Source organism: Cucumis melo, chromosome 7 (assembly GCF_025177605.1).
Source record: "Cucumis melo cultivar AY chromosome 7, USDA_Cmelo_AY_1.0, whole genome shotgun sequence".
NCBI classification, from domain to species: domain Eukaryota; kingdom Viridiplantae; phylum Streptophyta; class Magnoliopsida; order Cucurbitales; family Cucurbitaceae; genus Cucumis; species Cucumis melo.
The window spans coordinates 27,908,622-27,928,430 of NC_066863.1; the positions used below are offsets into that span (position 1 = coordinate 27,908,622).

The following is a 19,809-nucleotide window of genomic DNA, read 5'->3' on the forward strand; positions in this document are numbered from 1 at the left end:
AAAAAATAACATGACAGACAGTTTTGCCATAAATCAAAATGATTTTGGAATTTTGCCATTTCCACGATTTTCTCATTTATAATCTTATAAGATATCTTTTTTTTTTCTTTTTTAAATTAGTATGACATGTAGGCTTTTTAGGAGGGTACATGTCGGTCATTAGGTTTTAATAGGGTGTTTTCACATATTAAGAGGATGTTAGGAATACATTATCAAATGTTTATTTTAAAAATAAGTCATTTAAGTGAAAAAAAATTAGATTGTTTAGCAACTACTTAAAAGCTATATTTTAAATAATTTTTATAAACAAAAATGGTTCTTTCGAAAAACACTTTTTTAATCCAAACGAGTCCAATAGATTTTTTCTTCGACTATTTTCTTTAATTTTGATTTGGTAAGAAAATTTTTCTCTATTTTCTTAATAAGATTTTAAGGGAGAAATTCTCTTTCAACACAATTTATTTCATAAATATTCTAAATTTTAAATTATTTTATTAGAGGTCTTAACTTTAATTTTTGATAGATTAGTTTAACCTTTTTCACCATTATATATTAATAAAACGTATAAAATATAATAGTGTGGAAATTTTGGACTTATATCTTACTAATTGAATAATGTTTAAGTCGATAGTTTTGAAGTGCACTTTGGTAATAACATTTTACATGAATTTTTTCACATAATACTTCTAAGCTACTTATTGTGCAATGAGTAGAAGGATAGAATTGAAAGTGATGTGCAAATGATTAGAACTTCATTGTCAACCAAGAAAATATAATAAAAAGGCATATACATACATACATACATATATATATATATATCCTTCTCATTGACTCCTTTGTTTGGTAGAGAGTCTAAAGTTTTCATAAAATATACATTTCGATCATCGTATTTGTTGTGCAGTAATGTAAGACATCTTACTATTTAAAGATTCTTGAACATTTTAGAATATGCTTCGTATAACATGGTTTTTTTTTTAGCTTCATGAAGGTTAACGATGTCCCTATTTTACTTTTTCGCCTTCCTTTTTTTTTCATAGGTATATATATATAGATATCATTTTTATTTATCTTCATTTTATAAATAAAATAAATACTATCAAATTATGTCAGTTATTTTTATTTTCTAGAAATATATTCATATTTAATTTAAATTAATATTTATTTTTTTTAATGTTAAAATAATATATATTAATTTGTAGAAATGAATAACAAAAAAATAAAGAATACAACTATACTGATTAAAAAAAAGAAATATAAATTAATAAAAACAAGTGTGTTATATTAGTTTAGATTCTCTTAAATCAAGTAGCATGTAAAGTTAAAGACATTTTCGAGTAGAAATCGTATAAAATAAATATATTTTCAATTTTCAAATATTTTCAAATATCCTACGAAAAATATTCCTACAAAATAAACGAAACCCAAATATTGATAGCGTATATGACTTATACGCAAGTTAAGTTATGTTTATGTTCCTTAAAAGAATAAAATTTATAGGCTCACTTAGTCTAATAAATAAATAATATAATTGGTGATGTTACGGTAGTGTGTTGGTGGGTATATTTTCTTTTAAAGCCCTTGTTGACTATGGTGTCTTCGTCGATTTAGTCGTTTTTGTGCCGGTGGATTTCTTGCCTTATTTGGTTTATTTACTACTTGGCTCTTTCCTTTATGTGAGTTGCATCTTCCTATTACGATATCTATATGTTTGGACGAGGTGGTATTTGTGGTTTGTGAGGAACAATCAACGAGTGAAATTAAAGTAAGTGTAGTCTTTGCAACTTGGCATTTGATTGAGGGGAGCATTGATCATTCGACTCAATATAAGAACGTCAAAGTTAGAAAGAATCTAACTTGTTATCGTTTCAAAAGTTAAAAGTATTTAACCATTTCTCGAAATTGCTTTCGAAACATATTTAAATGATATAATCTAGCGTCGGAAATGTAAATAATTAATAATAAAATCCATAACTAACACATTTTTAGGTTTGTTTCTAAAAATATCTTTTCCTACTCTAATTTCTTGTATATCCCCATATATATAAATAATTTACCTAAAACAAAACTTCCATCAAATTACAGAAAATTATAATAATGTTTGCATTTCTCCCACACTAATCTGCAAGGTTTAAAGATTAATAAGTCCATAAATTTGACAATCAACATGAAAATAAATAAACGTTATGTTCCTAAGTTGATTGCATCAACACAAAAATAATAAACATTCTTATCGTAGTATAGAAATATTAATGAAAAAGAAACTGGTGATAATATAAACTCACTATATCAAAAGATTTAGGTTAATTTATAAAAAAAAAAAAAAAAAAAAAAAAAACATTTCTTAGCTTGAGTAATTATTGTAAATGACAAAATGCTAAAAATATTTATAAATATAGTAAAATTTTAGATTCTATTTCATTATAATATTTAAAAATCTCCGATTTGTTAAAGCTTTTTGTATTTGTAATTTTTAAAAAAATCCACAAAAATTTAGACATCTAAAACAATTGATCGGTTGACCTTGGACATGTAAAATTTTAATTAGAACTTTTTGTTGATAGTAAAATCTACCAAAGATAACACACATGCCCTTCACTTTGCCACGATGATGTATCTGATGTATCTGTATTTTCGAAAAAATTTGTCAATTAGAACTACACATTAGTGATATAGTGTTTGTCACAAACACTTTGATGCATAAGTTTTTCGATCAAATGTTACGATGTGATATAGCTTTTTTTTCTATACAAAGAGTTGGCTAAACCTAAGATTTTCATCATTCGGTTGGGTCGGGCCTACAGAAGGGGACCAAATAGGGTAGGATAGTCTCGACCTTAGCCTCCATCTCCATCGCTAAGGAGGGCCTTTTGGGTTAGATGGCAATCGTCTTTTTAGCTCTCTTGTAGTTTTCATATAGACATGCATGTGTCCCTACTCATTTTGGGTTCCATTTAAGATGAAACAACTTTTTAGTTAAGGAATTAAAACTGATATTAGATTATCAGCTAACCAATCCAAAACCTTACGTTTGACAATGTATCAACTGATCTCTCACCATCAAATAAATTCAAATTAAATGTATTAGCAGTATGGGTAAAAGTAAAATGTGTAGCAGTAGACTAAGAAGCTGATGATGTTAGGGTTAAAATGTTTTTATAGATATATAGAAGTGATTTTGAGAGAGAGGGGGGGGATGGTATGTCGGGATATTGGACAGAGAATAGTTTCAGAGAAAGATTCCCACAAACATGAAAAGTCCGAATGTTAGAGAGAGAGAGAGTTTTGGAAGTATATTAATGGCAGAAGGAATATATTTAGAGAGAGTGAAGGAAGAAGGAGAGATAATGTCGGAAGGACAGAGAATAGTTTCAGAGAAAAAGAAAAAGAAAAGATTCCTAATAAACAATATGTTTTCATTTATAGTTAATGTGTAAATGAGTTATGAGATATGACATGGCATTCCTCACCATTTCCCAATCACTTCTCTCGTGATCTTTACAATTATTTTACTCTCTCCCCCTCCCTCTCCCCTTCCCTGATTCTTTTCCTTTTTTACTTTTATACATTTTCTTCTTCTTCTTCTTTTTTTCTTCTCCGTAGGACTTTAAAAGGTTAATTTTTATAAATGTAACAAAACACGTACATATTTACCTCTTTAACAAAATCAATTATTACATGAATCCAAACAAACCGATCATTTTTTCTAAATATTTCAAATACGTCTTTTCTTTCCATGTTCTTTCTTCTCTTCTTCTTCTACAATTACTTTTTTACTTTCCACCGTCTTTCTTCTCTTCTTTTTATGCAATTTTTATTTTATATTTTTTGAAATCATGCTCTTTATTTTCAATCCACTAGAAATTTTGTATTATTTTTTTTTAAATTGTTATTTGGTTGAAGATCGTATATCAAATATAAAAAAATCTTAGTACAGAAAAACCTAACAAATATAAAAAATCTTGAAAAAAAAATCAATAGAATATTGGTACACGATCGTTTATATTTGGGTCGTGTACCAAATATATATAAAAGAATCAAGATCGAAATATAATTTTTTGGTACTTTAGATTTGTCTATATGTAAGGATCATGTACTCAAATTCAAACGATATTAAATATATTATGTGCACGAGTAGTCAATAAGTGGTCAATTGACTAAAACATTTTTTGTATTTTTTAATATGAGTTTATGAATTTTTTTATTTTCAAAATTTTTCGATATAAATATTTTGTCAATTTGTTATATTTTTTAAAAAACACGTAGCTTTAACTCTTTAGAATTAATATATACTTCTCATTTTGGTTTTTTTTGTATAATTAAAAAAATTAAAACATTCATATCTACATATTTTTAAACTATTGAAAGAATTTTATTGAACGAATGAAACACTATTTTTTTTTTATCGAACTGAGGACAAAAAAAAAAAAAGAAGAAGAAGAAAAAGAAATCAAATGAATATTATAAATATTAGTGTCTTATCAATTTGGATTCTTCCCTTTTTTTTCTCTCTCTATCTCTCATCTCTATGTCCAAAAAATAAAGTTTTAACTTTATGTGAATTGTAAAATTCTTTCTTATCTTATTATATGGATTTCACCTTTTCAACTTATCATTATTTGGTCAGACTCACCTTTTTCCTCCTTCTAATTACTTTACTCTTTTCTTTTTTCTTTTTTATTATTCTATATATTCAAATTTCAATGAACAACCAAATTCCATTTTGTATATATATCTATACAAAATATTTTCATTTTTAATTAACTACTATTTAACTTTTGTTTATATGGTTATTTTAAATATATTAAGTTTAATTAAATTGAGTCTCAATTTCATCCAATAGCCCACAACATTCTGTGTTCATTTAAAATATTTGGATACCGAACCCTACACTTTGATAGCAATATTAATAAGATAGCAATATCGTCTTGAGCTAACAATATTACTTAAACATGATTTGTTTTATACGTTGTACACTTGTGTGTCATTAAATATTCTCAAGTTAATTAACTATATAACTTTTTAAAAGACCGTATAAAACTTGAAATAAATGAATAAAGTAGACGATTGGTCATTGACACCCGTAAGTAGGAGTGTAGGAGTGTATATTGGATTAGACATGTATCTAGATTTTCAATTATAGAATTTTAATAAGAGTTAAGTTTTAAAAAAAAAACGTTGTAAGCTCAACTTTTTATCAAAGCGAGTAGCATAGGTCAAATGACATTATGTGTTAGTGACGGTAGGGTTTACGATTCAAATCCTCTCTTTCTAATGTGGTAAAAAAAATATAGCAATAGGACAAAAGAAATAACAATACAAATATTTTTTTAACCTAAGACATGTTTGGACTGATCTTTTTAAAAGTTCATAAGTTTGGCTCGACTCTCGAGTTCATGGGAAAAATAAAGGTTTTTTTCCAAATTGAAGTTCTTTTTATATTACTTAGTTAGTTTAGTATGAATATTTGAACTTTAACGTGTTATTTTATTAAATCTTCACTATTCGAGAAAAATTGAGAGATAAATTGAAGCTTTGTAGGATTAAATTGTGCATCAAATGAAGAACTTCAAGAGAAAGAAGTTGATGCAAAGACTTAATTACAATGACAATTTCCAGCTAAATAAGTTCAACAAACATGTCCTCCTTCGATTTTTAGCTAATTTTATACCCTAATTCAGATAGAAAAGTAAAATTTAAATATAACTAGAAATCCTAATTAAAGTGTATAAGAACTTGAATAAATTAGAATTAAGATAAAATATAACCATTCATTTTCTTTCGTTAAGTGACATTCTTGAGAGTCAAGAGAAGAAATTCAAAGCTTGAGATCATCTAAAATGTTTATAAACTTTCAACGTTTCATCTAACAATTTCTTAAAATTAGAATTTGATTCGTCTAACCTGTCATTTAATAACCTATTCAACTTTCAATTTTTCATCTAATAACTCTTTAAAATTTTGTTCTTCTTGTAATCATAAATAAATAATTAAAAGAACAACAACAACAACAACAAAGTTAAAAGGTTAAGCCTTCTTTTTGCAGGTTAACACCCATCACAGGATTCTCATATTCTTCCATTTTCCATTACATTTCAAAATTAAACAAAAATAATTAAAGAAAAAACTAAGAAATTTTGAAATAATAATTTAAAAAGAAAAACTAAAACCAAAACTCATTTGCCTCCCTTTTCTGACAAATACACATGGAAACAATTTCAAACCAAGAGAGAAAGAAAGAAAGAAAAAGGAATTTTTGTTTTTTTTTTTTTTTTAATTTATTCCTCTTTCTTCCTCTCTTTTTTCTCATGAAGAAGAAAAAAGGAATGAGAAATTGAAAATATTAATTAATTTGTCGTCTAATGATAAGAGTTCATGGAATAATGTGATTTTGAGAGCGATCAAAATGGAGAAGCTGACCATTGTTGCATTTAGGGCAATCTTGAAGATGTTTTGGAACCATAAAATACATTAGGCATCTCTTGCAACCTCCAACCACCAATACATCTTTTTCTTCTTCTCCTTCTTCAACCACAAACGTCTTCTTCTTCTTCTTCTTCTTCATCATCATCATGTTTGTCGATTCCGTTGACGACTCTTCACTGTCGTAAGAGCTAATATCATCATCCTCCTCCTCTTCCTCATGGTTGTCGTCTGAGTAGTAATAACAATAATCTTCACTATATTCATCATCTTGATAATCTTCATCTATTATTGTAGACCTTGGATCTTCCTTTGCCTTCATTCCATTCCTCCAATTTATGTAGTATATCTCCCCTGTCTACGAACCAAACCAAAAAGAAAAAATCACAAAAATTATAATTCCACATATAATATATATATATTATTCCTCTTCAAATTCAAACCTTAACCCACTTAATTAAATGTAGAACCAAACAAGAAAAACAAGTTCAAAAAGGGGGGTTTTGTTTATAATTTTTTTTTAAAAAAATCCACATATATATTGTTCCTCTTCAAATTCAAACCCTAACCCACTTCATGAATTATAGAATCAAACAAGAAAAAGAGTTCAAAAAGGTTTTTTTTTTTTGTACATAATCTTTTTTTAAAAATCCACAGATATCTTATTCCTCTTCAAATTCAAACCCTAACCCACATCATGACCTGTAGAACCAAACAATAAAGAAAGTTCAGAAAGGGATTTTTGGTGAAACTCAAACCCTAGTTTTTTTGTTTATTCTTAGGAAGAATATATAAATGAAAAAAGGAAAAGATCAGAGGAAGGGGAAAAAACCTTTAAATCAAGGCATTGCTCCCAATGGTAAGGCAAAGAGAGATGAGAGTTGAGATCCAAAGAGGTTGATTGATGATGATGCTGATGAATAGAAGAAGAAGAAGAAGAAGAAGAAGAAGAAGAAAAAGAAGAAGAAATTAGAGGTTGTTGATGAGTTTGATGATGATGATGGTGGTGGTGGTGGTGATTATGGGTTAAGGAACATTTTTGGAGAGAGCATTCTAAAGCTTCTGTGATTGTTCCCATTTTTGCAACTCTACTACTACTCATTTCTCTCATTACTCTTCTCTAAATGCCTCTCTCTCTCTCTCTCTCTATCTCTCTATCCTCCCCTTCCTCAAAACCTATTACCTCTTAACATCAAAAAATCAACATACAACCAAATACAAAAATACAAATAAAAACATGTGTCTGAGACTCTTCTACCCACACACACCCAAACAGATTAAGGGTGATCAGAAATGAGAGACAATTATTAAAATAAAGTTAAAGATATCATTTCACTCTTTCTGCCCTTTTACAAGTCCAATTTTATCATATGGATATTATATTAATTTATTATTACTTTCTAAAAAGTTGGTTTGTATGGCTGTCCTGAATTTTTGTAATTTTTATGAGTATTTTATTATTATTATTATTGTTTAAATAAAATTGAAATAAAGATGGAATTAAAAAGAGGTTAAAAATATAAGAAAGATTTGGAAGTAAAATAGTAAATGGGGAATATAAAAGAAGAAATTGGATTATTGAGAAAAAGAGAGAAGGAAATGTGTGGGCGGGAAGAGAGGGTGAGAATGTTTAGGGGGAAGGGGACCAGCAGGTGCTGTCCGGAGCACCATCGGTTCCGTTCGGTGGACTCAATGCCCGCATTGTGGACTATGGTGCCTCTTCTACACCCTCTTCTATATTTTCTTTTGTTTCTTTTTCTTCTTTTTTTTTTAGTCGGAGAATAGTGAAAATAAATAAATAAATAAAATTGCATCAAAAAAAATTTATATGACAAGTAATTAGATATATCAAACAGACGCGTATCAGAGAACTATCAGAAAGCTATTAAAGAACTATTTGTTTTTAAATTTGCTACTTTTGCAGTTTAGAAAATATAATGATATGGGTCCTATTATCATGAATTTTTTTTGTTATTTTTGTAAATATTCTAATAAGAAATTAGTAATATTTTTTTAGTCCAATAATTACGGATAGACAAGGTGACGGATCAATTCTATTAATTTTTTTTTGGCGTAATAGCACAAATATAATTAAGACTTTTGATCAATTCAAATTGGAAAAGAGTTGCTCGTTTTCTTTTTCTTTTACTTGAATTAGATCTCAGATTCATGGATTATGGATTGATAAGTTTTTTTGTTTATTTATTTATTTTTGAATTGTTATGATATTTGTCTTTGTACATTTAAGAGCTTTATGAAATTTTAGTTATTAATTCTGTGTTGACATTTATGTATTTTAAACTAGTAAAAAAACATACAAGAACACAACAACACAAACCTAAAATTAGGGTTATAGAAGTTCCACCACTAACTTATAAGCGTACTAAACAAATATAGTATTTTAATTTCTAAAAATGAAATTAGCAATCAGATAAGATCATTTTCATCGTCTATTACCAAGATAGTAACATAAAAGTTGAATGGTGTTTAAAATGAAGAAATGAATGATGAGAGAAAATAATGCAATTAATCATCATACCTATCTTGAAAAAAAAAACTCTCAATCATTGAAATGTAATAATGTTTACAATTACATAAAGAAACAAAGAGGGTTCATATGTGTAGGGATGCACCACACTAATTATTATTCTCTAGGCCCCCCCCCCCCCTATAATGTGAACTCTTAATATATAGTCCCAAATCTAAGAGAATTAGGGGTTAGTGTTGGATAAGTCTTTCGAGGGGAATAAACCCTACTTTCTACTTTTATTCGTTTTTTGATTAAGTTGTGGTAAATATCTTTTTCTTTATAGTTTATGCTTACAGATTTGATTCTCTCTCTGGTATTATACTTTTCATCGATATGTCAATATTTTTATTTATATTTCTACGTTTTCATAGGTTTAATATCAACGTGAGAAGTCGACTAATATTTCCATCATGTTTGTGGAAAAAACCCTAAAGCATTGAAGAAAAAAATGTTGAATTTTTTGCTTTTATAATGTTTTAAACATTGGTTTCTTGTGATCTAATTAAATTTTGGAGTCAATAATATTTTTATTTTATTTTATTTTAATATGATTTTGATGGTATTCTTTTGTTGTATAACTAATGTACATTTTATATTGTAATATAAAAATACACCATTGATATATGAAACATAGAGTATGTACAATTAATACACATGCAATATATTAAGTATATGAATATAAGTGATATAGACTTTTTGTTTTGTATATATCAACCAAATGTTTTTTTTTTTTTTTTTTTTAGTTTTCACTAATATTTTTCACTTTTGGTTTTACATTTTTCAATATTATTGCTTAAGCCAAAGGGTTTATATCTATGTGATACCAAAAGATGTAGACAAAGTCACTCTATTTTGTTAATTAAAATACAAAGTGAGAAGGTAAAATATACACTACCAATGGATTTTTTCTAAAAAAGTTTTTATAAAAATGTATACATTTTACTATTATCTAAAAATATTATAGTGTTTAAGAAAAAGATCGCATTTTGAAGATGTATATTCCAACGTCTCTCAAAACGGTGATAGGAAGGCTTTGTATGAGGGTCGTTTTTCTTAATTGTCATTTTTTTTTCCTCTTAGAAAGAAAACATTTTCATTGCCTTCAAAAATGTTTTCTTAAAGTTTTTTTTTTCTAATTTCTTTTAAATATAAAACAAAAAATAAATTCTGAATTTGTCCTCAACATCAAGACCAAAGTTCTTTAGTAATGGAATCTAAAAGGACTATTAATTCTTGAAAAAGTAATCCATTTGGCTTTTTTCTTTTTCCTTAATTGTCATGTATTCTCTCTTTTAAAAATTATATTAATCCATCAATTATTTATATATATATATATATATATATATATATATACACATATATTTCTTTTTTAATAGTTAAACAAAGTGTCATTTTGTGAAATGGTAAGTTAAAGATTTGTCCTACTACATATGGTTATTGCCAAATTGATGAAAGTGATTTTTGTATATCTTTTCATATCTCTTTGCTAATTGATTGTGATTCATGAAGTATTTCTTGATCATTTTTTGAGTTTTCTTTAGACTTTGAAAATTGTTGTAATTATGTTGATGAATTTTTATGAGTTATTTGTTGTTAATATTTTTGTTTACCAATGAAATATTTGAGAACATCAGTACATTTACATAAGGGCCATCAGGAGCACGTGTACTCCTCTCACATTATCAGTTTTATATTTTAATATAAAATTTGAAGTGTCAGATTACAATATATATTAAATAATACTTTATTTTAAACAAAGTATGATAGTAGCGCAGTGAGTTGTGCCCCCACTCTCAAATAGTGATAAGGAATTTTAGCAAAATCCAAGAACAGAATTTCATTCTTTTGCTCGCAAAATAACATTAAGAAAAATCTAATATTGTTGTTATGATCTATCACTTTATCAACAATTAGAGTAAAAGCTAAATTCTAGAACATTTACCAAATTTTTTTTTCCTTTTTTGTATTAATTATGGTGTATCTATCAATAATATTTTGTATTATAGTTTAGGTGTTGGTTTCTATGCTCAATACCCTCAATTTTGGTTCTTTTATATTATATTGGGCTTTGTATCACTATGGCCCATGGAATGCTTGTTATTGGGCTTTGTATGATGTGGCCCATGGGATGATTGATATGATTTAAAAGAAATTTCTTCCAACATTTATTCAATTCATTTGATTATTTTCTTATAATATTTGTAACTTACTTATCATTTATTATAACAACATAGATGAATTTTGTACTTCTAATTCACTCCCTCATTTCTTTTCCTTCCACTAAAAAACTTCTATTCGAAATACTTAAAACAAATGGATAAATTTAATGCTTTTATGTTCTTAATTGTCTCCCTTCTTAAATAATTAATTGTTGAATATCTTTGTTTTTCTAATTTATTATTTTTTATAAAAAAAAAAAAAAAAAAAAAAACTTAAACACATAGCCACTACACTACCCATATTTTATTTAAAACTAAGCATTATTTAATATATATTGTAATTAGTACTAAAATATAAAAATTTGGCGTTGGAAATATGAAATTCAATCTCCCAATCCACATATTGTCAAACAATATTTTTTGAAATAAAATTGTTTTTATCGTTATTAGAAGCTGAATTAGATCTAAAATGAATACAATTATAAGCTAATGAATCAAATAAAAAAGGTAAAGAAGTGTTTTATTATCTAACCGTCAAGAATGAGGTAAAATGTTATAAGAAAGAGTTTAAACAGAAGTTGTTAAGCACAACCTTCTCTAACCCTAATAAAACAAAAGATTAATGGAAATAAAATAGTACAAATTAAAACAAATAATTTGTAGTTATTTAGAATAGATGAATAAAATGAGATGAGTAATTATTATTCCCAATTTGACTAATATATTCTTCCATTGCCTCAACCATAGGGTCCCACAGGAATTAACCTACACACATCATAACCCCATACAAAAAAGATAATCATTAATATTAATGCATTCACATTGCTAATTAATGTGATGGTTAAGCTCATTAATCATTCATTACATGCTTAAAATGTTTTAAAGCAACATAATCTTTTTTAAAAACCAAGTGTGTTCTTTATTATATAAAAGAATCTAGAGTTTCATTTTTCTGGATAATAATTAAACATTTTTTCTTTAGCATCTCTCAAGCTCATTAATCATAAATTATTAAACTTAATTGAGATATTCTTTAACCACCATTATGGACCGACCTAATGATAAAAAAAGCAATATGTAACTAAGAGATTTAAGATGGTAAAGAAAAATAGAAAGAAACGAAAATAAATAAATAAAATTAAAAAGAATATTCTTATCGTTAAATTATTTGTATTTTTGGTAGTCTTATAGTAATAAATGTTGTGTTATTTTTATTAGGTGTTTTCTTATTTTGGCTTTTTTTGAACTAAACTACAAACCTCTTAGTCATAATGTTGACTAATAACATGGTTGGTAATTAGCATTTAAAATATTTTAATACTATTCCCTTTTGTGGTTTATTTTTCTTTTTAAAAAATAACAATATCGTTTATTTTTTAAATTAAATATTGCATGATTTTTTCAAATGACAAGATATTAAACATTTTCACAATTGTAGTGATCAACAATTCGATACTTTTTCCATAAATATCTTTCAAACATCGAATATCATTCTTAGTATCAAGTAATTTGTTATTTCTAAAGACAGAGATTCCTATACATATAGGAATGGAAAATCTCTTTTCTTTCTCTTACCACGGCTTGAGTTTTCGCAATTCATTTTTTCGTTCTCACTCGCCTATCAAATTTCTCTTTCTTTTTTTTTCTAATTTTGTTTCCCATTCTCACCCATCTCCTTCCCCCTCCTCTAGTTGTTTTCATTTTCTCTTTCTGGTATTTTTTCTTTTCTTTCCAAGTAAAAAGAGTTTTCTTTCCTCTATTTTCTTTTTTATATTTTACCCTCTAAACGAGATTAAGAACAATAATTTTTTCCCAAAATTTGTTAGAGTTTTTAGACAATATTTAGAAATACGTGACTATTTATAATGTTTTATCGTCGAGCCACCCCATCAGTTGCCATAAAGTCAACTCTTCTTTTCTAGGAAATGTATTGACAAGCACTTTATTTATTTCGGACATTCTTGATCTAAATAAGTCCAAGTCAAGGGACTAGGCTTAGTTCACCCTCTCTAGTATATCCTAAGACATTAGAGTTAGACATCGACCGTTGCACTCGCGAGTGGAGAATCTTTACCACTTCTACCTACTAACTTCTCACCTAATCCTTTAAAAAAGTTGACCTACCTCACAAGAATAAAATTTTAAGCATATTTCAACTTCCAAGATCATAGGACTAGACTTAAACTTTTGAATATCAAGCTTTAAAAACATCTCATATCAACCATGTGAGATATGAATAATATAAAATTAGGCAAAATGAAAATTTGAAATTGTTTTATAGAGTATAAGATTATAGTCAAAAGTCAAACCAAATTAGGTTAATTACATTATACACTTCCATTAGGCATTTTTAATTTGGTTGAGAATTGAGATGAGGGGATATCTTTGTTTTATAATATCTCACACAAATACAGAGAAATTAATCTAGTGATCTAGTAAACTAAATAAATTTAAATTCTCTTTACCTCTCCTTGCGCTTCTCCAAGAATCTATGAAGTGACCTTTTCCTTGCCAATGGAAGATCTACAAACAAATTAACCCAACACTACTTTTACAAAACAAAAAAAAAAAAACATTTAAATAGGTGATTATAGTTTAGGGGTTGGATGGATTACAAAAGTATTTATTGTTAGTCCAATTATTAAAGGTGTATCTACGTGACAGCACTAGGTACCTTAAAGTAGGGGTGTACATCGGTCGTTTGGTGCCATTTAAAAAAAAAAAAAGAAACCGACACCTAAAACTGATCATAAAATGGTGTGAAAATTGACAATCGGTCGATCGGTTTTTTTTCTTCCATCAAAGTCGGTGAGTGACTCAGATGATGCCGTGGTGAAGGGAAGAGCATGGAATAAGAAAAGTTTGGCGCATAACTTTCTAAAGTTGGCTGAGACTTTTTTGTTTTGTCTAGGTAATCTCATTAGGTAGTTTTGTCTATTATTGCAGACACTCTTGATTCAAATCTTGTAAACAAAGAGAAAAGTTTAGATAAAACATTTAATTTAAATTTTAAATATATTAACTTATGTTTAGAGGTTAGCTCGCATCGAGGTGACAACAAGTGCCGAAAGAACACATGATTTGAGTGGGTTATTGGACAAACAAGATGAAGGTCGGACTTGAAGACGACGTTAAGCATTTCAAATAGAGAAAGTTTATCATAGAGGTAGTTTTAAAAATGGAAACACACGGGAGTTCTAAGCAAACAAGGTACGTATGAGGGGGTGTACCTTGGCCACACAAGGAGTGGGAGCCTAGTTGACGGCCACATGGGATGGCATGGCCAACAGCACATCTTAGCACACAATCAAGATAGGCGGACTACGAACAAGGCAAGTCTAGACACCAACAATCATGGATGGATGCATGACACATTAATGGGTGTAGCGAGCATGCACGAGCAAGGGCACCGATTAGATGCCACATACAAAGGGTGTATTAGGAAGGACTTAGTGCACGCAGTAGGTACATGTATGGGGCAGCGTATCTACTCCAAGCAATGCACACAAGAGTGCAGACATGCACGCAGGATTGCGACAATAGAAAATGTTGAAGTTTGCTGTACGTGAATTGTTAAATACTATTCTAGTTCCAACACTCTACGATCATTTTGAAGAAGGTGACCAAGTGTGAAGTACGTTGAAGTCTTGGAGTGGGGTGCATGTCTAAGACTTCCTATATAAGTGGAGTTTAACTTGGCCACTTACTAAATCTTGTAGAAGAGTGAAGCTTAGGACAAGTTGTTTCCTATATTTAGTAAGCCTACAAGTTTTCAACTATCCTAGGAAAGTGGCTGAGTTGTAAAGTGTATAAAGAGGGTGAGTGTTGATCAAGAGAGTGTGACATCTTAGGCCGCTCGACATAAAGATTAAAAATTTATGTTTGAACTTTAACCCATGACAATTGGTATTAAAGCCAAGCTTTATTCAAAGGAAGAAGAGATGGAGGGGGACCTAAAATGCACAACCAAGTTGGTTCCAAAAGCCCTATAGGCTGCACTGAGAGCAACCAAATTGTGATGGCTTTGCTTGTTGAGGAGACCATGTATGCAACCATATTTTATGAATGCTGTTAGAATATTTTAAGGTAAAATGTGGTAGTTAACTCAAAAGTGGGCCACATTTATAATTCACAAGTATCAAGATCACGTGGAGATCAAACGGTGTTTAAAAGACTTGGTGGACATCTAAGGTGTTTTGAAAGGTTAGAAAGATCAATCATAAATTCTCATAAACCATAACTGAAAAATAATAAACAAAATTAAACTATTTATACATAGATTTTAACTTAAATCGTAAACACCCCCATAGATTTTAACTTAAATCGTAAACACCCCCACCTAAGAGCTCTACAAAAGGTTGGCTATTGGGTTCGAGATGTATAAATTAGCAAGATCATTACTGAACTGTTCAAAGCCATATACTTCCAACCATAAAAATGTATCTGTATTCTGTACGACTAAAATGAATATATGTACAAATCTTGAAAACAAACAAAGAAGCTGGGCAGCTGACCCACTATCATCTCCAAAAAATTAACCATGGTAAAAGTTTTGATCATTTTTAACTCATGTTGCTATGTTATAACAATTATTTTATTCTATTTTTGCCAAGTCACAAGCCTTTTCTTCCCAATAATGTCTACAGAGCCTAGGTAAAAAGAGAATTTCAAAAAAAATGGTATATACGTACCCTCATCTTGAGGATCAACGTCCAGGAGTTGTTGGTACTGATTTGAAGGAATTTCAGCCACTGATTTCCCTCGTTCAGCTCCACTTTTTTCATTACTATTGCTCCTACTCTTTTCAGCAAACGTCAGAATGCTTTTGGCCTATTTGTGGGAGTATAGCTTACATGGTTAGAAAGGGGTAACCCTATTCATTTTATATAATATATGTGAAATTTAAGAAAAATAATAATAATAATTTATTTTAAAATATCAGTAATAATTATTTTTGAATAATTTACAAATATGTTCCTTCTTATTAAAAAAAAAAAATCGAGGCATATTATTTTTTAAAGAAAAACTAAATCATTAATTAAAACCTAGTTTGGTAATAGTTAATTAAGTTTTATTTTATAAACATGTTTCACCTCTCAATTTTGTTGCGTTGTTATATATTTTTTATTGTAAGAAAGTTGATTTTGTTTTTTTAATAAATTTGCCCCTGTATGTGATAGTATTAGACTAATTAAATACAATTTATTTATTCTAACTATATCTATTAATTTCAACACTAATATATAAAAGAGACAAAAAAAACGTGCTAGATATAAAAATGTTAAATAAATTATTCTTTTGCAAAAGGTGCAAGTAAAGCAAGGGATTTAAAACATGCACGAAATTTTAAAATAACTTTTACTTTAATCAAATCCCATTAATAAAATGGAATAAAAATGAATCCATGACTTCCAAATATAATATAAAATAAATATTAAGAATATCCACGAAATATTAAATAATAATAAAAAAAACGACATAAATCTTGGTATTAACTATGGAGTTCTTTGGTCCCTCATTTTGAATGTCATCGATATTCCATTTACAACTATTTGCAAATACACAACAAACAAAAGAACATAATAAATTCAATTACAATTTTTTTCCTAAAAATTCAAAACTCTCTCACGTTTAACTATAACCAATAAATTTTAGGTAAAAACAAAATAAGCTGATCCAAAACACTTCCGGATATTATAATAAATCTTAACCATTTAGTTTTACGTTTTGGATTTAAAAGTGAAATCTCAAGGCTTATTAATTAATTTAAGATAATTATAAAATTTTAAATTTAATTTTAAAAGCGAAAGAAAATAATAAGACTTTATAATTTTTTTAATCATTTTTTATCCATTAACTAAATCCTAAATAAGCATTTTATTTAAAAATAAATAAATAGAAACTAAACTAGACTAAGGGTGTATATATATATATATATATATATATATATATATATATATATATATATATATATATATATATATATATGAAAAATCAAATCGAAACAAAACTAAATTTTTGAAACTATAAACTAAATTAAAATTAGCCTCCATTTGTTAATTATATTTTGAAATTTATGAACAAAAAACTCGATCCATATTTTTCATAATTTCTATTGATGGTTTACTTTTTTTAATGAAATTTTGGACTTTAGAATGTCTTCGTTACTTATTTAAATGAAATGTGATAATCACTCAACAAACTCAATTTTGGTAGAAAAATTAGGAAGAATTATTAGGGAGAATTCCGTACATGGTGGAAATGAAGAGGAAATGGTTTGAATGAATGATACCTCATCACGAGAAACGTGAAAAACGGCGACGGTTTCATTGTAAAAAATCGTTAAAGGATATTTATCATCGGAACCAATCTCTGAACTCAACCTGAAAATTAAATCAACATTTTCAGTTTCAGAGATCAAAAAGCAAATTACGATCACAGAGGACAAAGAAGAATGCCTGGATTCAGAGGCGGAATAAACTGGAAGAGTTGTCAAGAGATTCCGATCGCTATTAGGACTCCGAAATTTCGGAGAAATGGCAGAAGGAACAGTGAAATCGGAGTGATGATCGGGCGAGCCAGAGACGATGAGAGATTTGAGAATGGCAGGATTGATTTTGGAAATGGCGCTCTGAATGTCTGAGTACAAAAGTAAGATCGCATGAATTTTGTAAACCTAGAAACCCAGTTAAGAAATTAAAATCGAGTGAGGATTAAGATAAGAGAGATACCTTTGAGGCTTCGTTGACGGCGGAAGAGTGTGGAGTTGGCGGCGGTGGTGGCGGCGGCGGAGGATTGATTTTCCATGGCGAAGAAATCGAGTTCAACAATGGACATATTTTTTTGTGTGGAGGAAGGAAGAAATGGAAGTGTGAGAGAAAGAGAGTGAAGGGTTTTGATTATGAAAAATCAGAGAGTCCAATATTTGAAGGCGGGAGGAAGGGGAAGGAAGGAAGGATATTATAGGGTGGAGGGTATCTTTGGAATTTTCTACTCAACATCTCTCTCTCTCTCTCTCTTTTGGTCACAAAATAATTTTGTAAAGTAAATTATTTTAAAGGGCAAAAGTCCTAAAAATATTTACAAATCTAATTAAAAAAAATTATAATTTTGATTCATTTCGTAATACTTCAAAATAACTCTTAGAAAATGTAATCTCCAAAATTAAAATAAACATTCTTTTACTACAACAAGTAAATGGCAGAATTCAGAATATCCAAAATGTCGAGCATAGAAAGTTTAATCATGAGCTACAAAATTGCAATTATGATTAATCCAAAGAAATCCTCTAATAGAATGGAGCTTTCTAAGTGAATTAACCTCTTTTAGAAAGCTAGAATTTCCCACGAAAAGGTTTCAAAAAGTTTGACCTATTTCGACGTATGTAGAAATACGATAAACATGACGATAGTCTATGCTAGATTCATGAGAAAAATGATTTTCTATAGTATAGCATAACTTCACCCCACAAAACATTTACTTATCTAAGTGTAAATCTTATAGTAAAATTGTGATCTTATTATTATTTTCAACAACATCCAAATGTAACTATTGATAATAGATTTATAGTTAATTCGAATACTATTTTCTATATCTCTTATTAGATTTATTCTATTTTGAACTAATTGAGATATTTCAATAAAGTAAATATTCATTTGACCAAGTATGTTACTATATATTATTTTTAATTAATAGTAAATTAGACTTGGGGTTTTTTTTTGTTTATTTTATTATTATTACTACTTTGTATTAATATCGTTTTAGATTAAAACATCTTTCAATTATACAATTAACGTCCAATTTTAAAATTTGAATAAACTTAAGTACTTAATAATGAGACCACGTGTACAAACAATAGTAGAAAATAGTGTTATGTGGCTAAAAGGGAGTATTAAATAATAGTGATGATTGAGATGAAGTTGAATGGTGAATATCGCTATTTAAACTTGAATTTATTTGATAAAAATTCAAATACTCAAACTGTTATACATACAAAAACCTTTTTCCCAAACAATGTGATCGAACTATACTACCCTTTTTTTGTTCACGTGAGTAAGATAACCAAAAAGCTTTATAGTTTATATAACGATCAACAGCTAAAAAGATGAGCAATGCATGCACTCTTCTTCCATAGCCGTAATTCTTTTTATTCAAGTTTTTTATACACAAAGTGTCATTTAGTTACCGTAGTTTTAATATGTGTTGGTTTAATAGGCCTCATTCATATAGCTATCCCACAAACAAAGTTCCTTAGAGTTTGTAAATTTTTCTTAACTGATTAGCAAGAGAGAACTCACAGTAGTATAATGGAATATATTTTTCTAGATTTCGTCGTCTTACGTCCACTTAGGGACATGTACAATATATGTGGCTTCAGTGTAGACTTAAGTTTCTAAGGTTGTGGGTTTTCAAGAGTAAGTTAACTAGGGTTACTGTTATTACCCTTTTGATGATCATATTGACCATATTGATTATATATATATACTACAGTCACGTGAGAAGGATTACACTCTTCCCGAAACCCGGCAAGTTGGTCAATAGATAGGTAGGAATTGCATTTTAATGAGTCCTACGTAGCTTAATATACTTCCTTTTATGTGGTGTGGGATGCCCTTGAGCTAGGACCCGCCTGTAGTTTGGATCATACCTAGCTAAAGCATCCTTGACTACTATGTAAAAGTAAATAAGAATACTCTATTC

At 28.4% G+C, this 19,809-nt stretch overlaps 2 protein-coding genes across 2 annotated transcripts; both read right to left on the bottom strand.

The window, feature by feature from the left end:
• Window positions 1–6,324: 6,324 nt before the first annotated feature.
• Window positions 6,325–7,724, bottom strand: LOC103494617 (protein CURLY FLAG LEAF 1-like). Its single transcript, XM_008455892.3, has 2 exons — window positions 7,253–7,724; window positions 6,325–6,778 (listed from the first exon to the last, which is right to left on the bottom strand). Exons 1-2 carry the CDS (start codon window positions 7,529–7,531, stop codon window positions 6,371–6,373), a joined length of 687 nt encoding a protein of 228 aa, XP_008454114.2. The 5' UTR covers window positions 7,532–7,724; the 3' UTR covers window positions 6,325–6,370.
• A 3,879-nt stretch (window positions 7,725–11,603) lies between these two features.
• Window positions 11,604–18,038, bottom strand: LOC103494618 (protein TIFY 9-like). Its single transcript, XM_008455893.3, has 6 exons — window positions 17,841–18,038; window positions 17,568–17,748; window positions 17,402–17,492; window positions 15,801–15,939; window positions 13,575–13,632; window positions 11,604–11,874 (listed from the first exon to the last, which is right to left on the bottom strand). The coding sequence occupies exons 1-6, from the start codon at window positions 17,944–17,946 to the stop codon at window positions 11,847–11,849; spliced, it is 603 nt and encodes a 200-aa protein (XP_008454115.2). The 5' UTR covers window positions 17,947–18,038; the 3' UTR covers window positions 11,604–11,846.
• Window positions 18,039–19,809: the final 1,771 nt, after the last annotated feature.